General features: G+C 57.5%; 1 protein-coding gene across 1 annotated transcript in view; it reads left to right on the top strand.

Moving 5' to 3' along the window:
- Positions 1-3,486, top strand: part of ATP13A2 (ATPase cation transporting 13A2) — a gene marked incomplete at its 5' end in the record, with an annotated part of 23,757 nt that overhangs the window by 2,738 nt on the left and 17,533 nt on the right. Inside the window, 5 exon segments of the mRNA XM_019008730.1 lie at positions 111-530; positions 1,149-1,218; positions 2,115-2,249; positions 2,379-2,445; positions 3,009-3,140. Of these exon segments, the coding sequence (XP_018864275.1) occupies positions 111-530; positions 1,149-1,218; positions 2,115-2,249; positions 2,379-2,445; positions 3,009-3,140 (824 nt within the window).

Here is a 3,486-nt window from a genome sequence, read left to right as displayed (position 1 = left end):
ATTTAGCCCAGGTTTGCTGTCCCCAGCTCCCTTTTGTTTCCATTTCTGGGGCTCTGAGGCAGTGAGGTGTCCCTGGAGAGGAATTTTATCTGCCCAAAGCAGGAGCGCTGACACCGTGCGTGGAGTTCTCTAAAGAACCTCGGGATCACAAATCCACAAAAAAACAGAAAATCCGAAATCCTGAGGCATCACCCTCAGCTCTCGCAGGCCTTTGGAGCCATCCCTGGTGCCTGGGGGCACTCCCGGGCACGGGGAACCGGCTGGGGCGGTTTGGCAGAGCCGAACTGTGCCCCTTTTGTTGCCTTCCCTTGGCAGCGTGGGCTGCGGAGAGGCCAAGGAACAGGGCAGTCTCCCTTTCCAAAGCAGGGGTTTGTCCCAAGGACTTGGCCGTGCTGTTTGTTCCGCCGCTCCCGCTGCCCGGGACTCGCTCTCCCTGTTTTCCTTTGCTGCAGCGTCCTGGACGAGGGCTGGACGTGTGCGGAGCTGCACCTGTGCCAGGCCGGGCTGGACCAGCAGGAACACAGCGCCAGGTGGGGGCTGGCAGCTTCCTGGGAAGCACGGACGGGGCTTTTCCAGGGAGCAGGAAATCCTGGAGCCTCGGCTTTCCTTGTGCTCAGACTGCCCGGTGGGATGGAATTCCTGGGACTGGCTTCTCCAGCATAACCCAGCTCAGCTCAGGATGAGGGGCCCTTGGGCTGGAAATCCAGCTTTTCCCAGGGATGAAACTCCTTCCCTCTTTTCCCAGGGATAAAACTCCTTCCCTTTCCTCTTCCATGGATAGAACTCCTTCCCTCTCTTTTCCCATGGATAAAACATCTTCCCTCTCTTTTCCCAGGGATAAAACTCCTTCCCTTTCCTCTTCCATGGATAGAACTCCTTCCCTCTCTTTTCCCATGGATAAAACTTCTTCCCTTTCTTTTCCCAAGGATCAAATTCCTTCCCCAAGGTTAAAACTCCCTCCTTATTTCCCAAGGATCAAATTCCTTCCCCAAGGTTAAAACTCCTCCCCCAAGGATAAAATTCCTTTCCCAAGGTTAAAACTCCTTCCCTCTCCTCCCCCAAGGATAAAATTCCTTTCCCAAGGTTAAAACTCCTTCCCTGTCCTTCCCCAAGGACCCAACTCCCTCCCTGTCCTTCCCCCCCTGCAGGAGGAAGATCTACGGCCCCAACCTCATCGAGGTGCCCGTCAAGTCCTATGCCAGGCTCCTGGTGGAGGAGGTGGGTTCCGGGTGGATTCCCAAGCGGATTTTCCCAGGACGGATCCCTCCCCTGCTCCCTGTCCCTCTCCCGGCCCTTGGGAAGGCAGGAGAGGATTTCAGGGGGAGGTGGAGCCGTGGAAGTTGGGCTGGGACAGGATCCATAGGGAAATCCATGGGGATGGGGGGTTTGGGGGATGCCAGCCCCAGGGAAGGGGGTCTGGAGAGCTCACGATGGGCTGGGGGAAGCTTTTCCTCCTCCAAGGAGCCTGGAGAAATTCCTCCCAGCTGGAAATGCCATACTGGGCTGGAGGAGGTTCTCACACCCCAAGGAGCCTGGAAATCCCATGATGGGATGAGGGAAGTTCTCCCCAGTTCCAGGAGCCTGGAAATCCCATGATGGGTTGAGGGAAGTTCTCCCACCCCAAGGAGCCTGGAAATCCCATACTAGGCTGGAGGAAGCTCTCCTCATTTCCAGGGAGCCTGGAGCTCTCACATTGGACTGGGAGAGGTTCTCCCACCCCGAGGAACCTGGAGCTCTCATATTGGGATGGAGGAAGTTCTCCCCAGTCCCAGGAGCCTGGAAATCCCATACTGGGATGGGAGAAGCTCTCCTAGTTTCCAGGGAGCCTGGAAATCCCATATTGGGATGGAGGAAGTTCTCCCCAATCCCAGGAGCCTGGAAATCCCATACTGGGATGGGGGAAGTTCTCCCACCCCGAGGAACCTGGAGCTCTCATATTGGGATGTGGAGGAAGTTCTCCCCAGTCCCAGGAACCTGGGATTTTCTCCTGCTGGATTTTCTTCCACCCCAGGACACCTGGAGCTCTCCTGCCGGGCTGGGGGATGCTCTCCACCCCAAGGAGTTCTCCCAGGAGCTCTCCCCTCTCCCGAACCTTGTTTTGCTCCTTGCTGCAGGTGCTGAATCCCTTCTACCTGTTCCAAGTGCTCAGCATGGTGCTGTGGGTATGCGATGCCTATTACTACTACGCCGCCTGCATCTTCCTCATCTCCACCTTCTCGCTGGGGCTGTCCCTCTACGAGACCCGCAAGGTGGGTGGGACAGCCCCGTGCCAGCTCTCCCGCTCCCCAGCCCTCCAGACCGTTTTTAGGGATGGTTTCCCAGGTTTTGGGGGGTTTTTTTGGGGAGTGGGTTCTGATTGTTCCCTCTGTCTCTCCCAGCAAAGCACCACGCTGCGGGACATGGCCAAGATGTCCGTGGGGGTCCGGGTGCGGCGGCCCGGCGGAGGTGAGAGGGGGGATTTGTGGGATGGGTGTTGGGATGGGTGTTGGGATTTGTGGGATGGGTGTTGGGATGGGTGTTGGGAGGTGCGGCGGCCCGGCGGAGGTGAGAGGGGGGATTTGTGGGATGGGTGTTGGGATGGGTGTTGGGATTTGTGGGATGGGTGTTGGGATGGGTGTTGGGTGTTGGGATGGGTGTTGGGATGGACTGTCCTTTGGGATCTGGGTTCCGCACCAAAATAGAATAATTTTGGGGTCCAATTAGTAAAAGATGCCCCTGCCCAAACGAGGTGCAAATGAGACCGCATCCCAGAGCCAATATGGATTGAATTTAACGGGAGATTTCAGGGAAAGAGACATTGATCAGGAGGAGAATCCCCACCATGAATCCCTGCCCTGTCCCACCAGCCCTTTTCCTCCTGCTCTTCCCCGCACTGGGAATCCCTGGGGTTCTTCCAGAGGTTCCGTTTCTCGCACTGCCCAAATCCTGGCTATCCACAGGCGTTTGTGCCGCTCTCACCGCCCGGGATGGCACCTTGCTGCCTTCCTCAGGGGGCTGTTGTTTTCCAGAGGAGCTGGTGGTCAGCTCAGCGGAGCTGGTGCCCGGGGATTGCATCCGGCTGCCCGCGGCCGGAGCGCTGCTGCCCTGCGACGCCGCGCTGCTGACCGGAGAGTGCATGGTCAACGAGAGCCTGCTGACCGGTGAGTGAGAGCTGCTGACCAGTGAGTGAGAGCTGCTGACCGGTGAGTGAGAGCTGCTGACCGGTGAGTGAGAGCTGCTGACCAGTGAGAGCTGCTGACCAGTGAGTGCATGGTCAGTGAGAGCTGCTGACCAGTGAGTGAATGGTCACTGAGAGCTGCTGACCAGTGAGTGAATGGTCAGTGAGAGCTGCTGACCAGTGAGTGAATGGTCACTGAGAGCTGCTGACCAGTGAGTGAATGGTCAACGAGAGCTGCTGACCAGTGAGTGAATGGTCAACGAGAGCTGTTGACCAGTGAGTGAATGGTCACTGAGAGCTGCTGACCAGTGAGTGAATGGTCAGTGAGA

This window comes from Parus major, chromosome 21 (assembly GCF_001522545.3).
Source record: "Parus major isolate Abel chromosome 21, Parus_major1.1, whole genome shotgun sequence".
Lineage (NCBI taxonomy): Eukaryota > Metazoa > Chordata > Aves > Passeriformes > Paridae > Parus > Parus major.
Note: the sequence above shows the minus strand (reverse complement) of the source record. Positions and strands in the feature narration are given on the sequence as shown.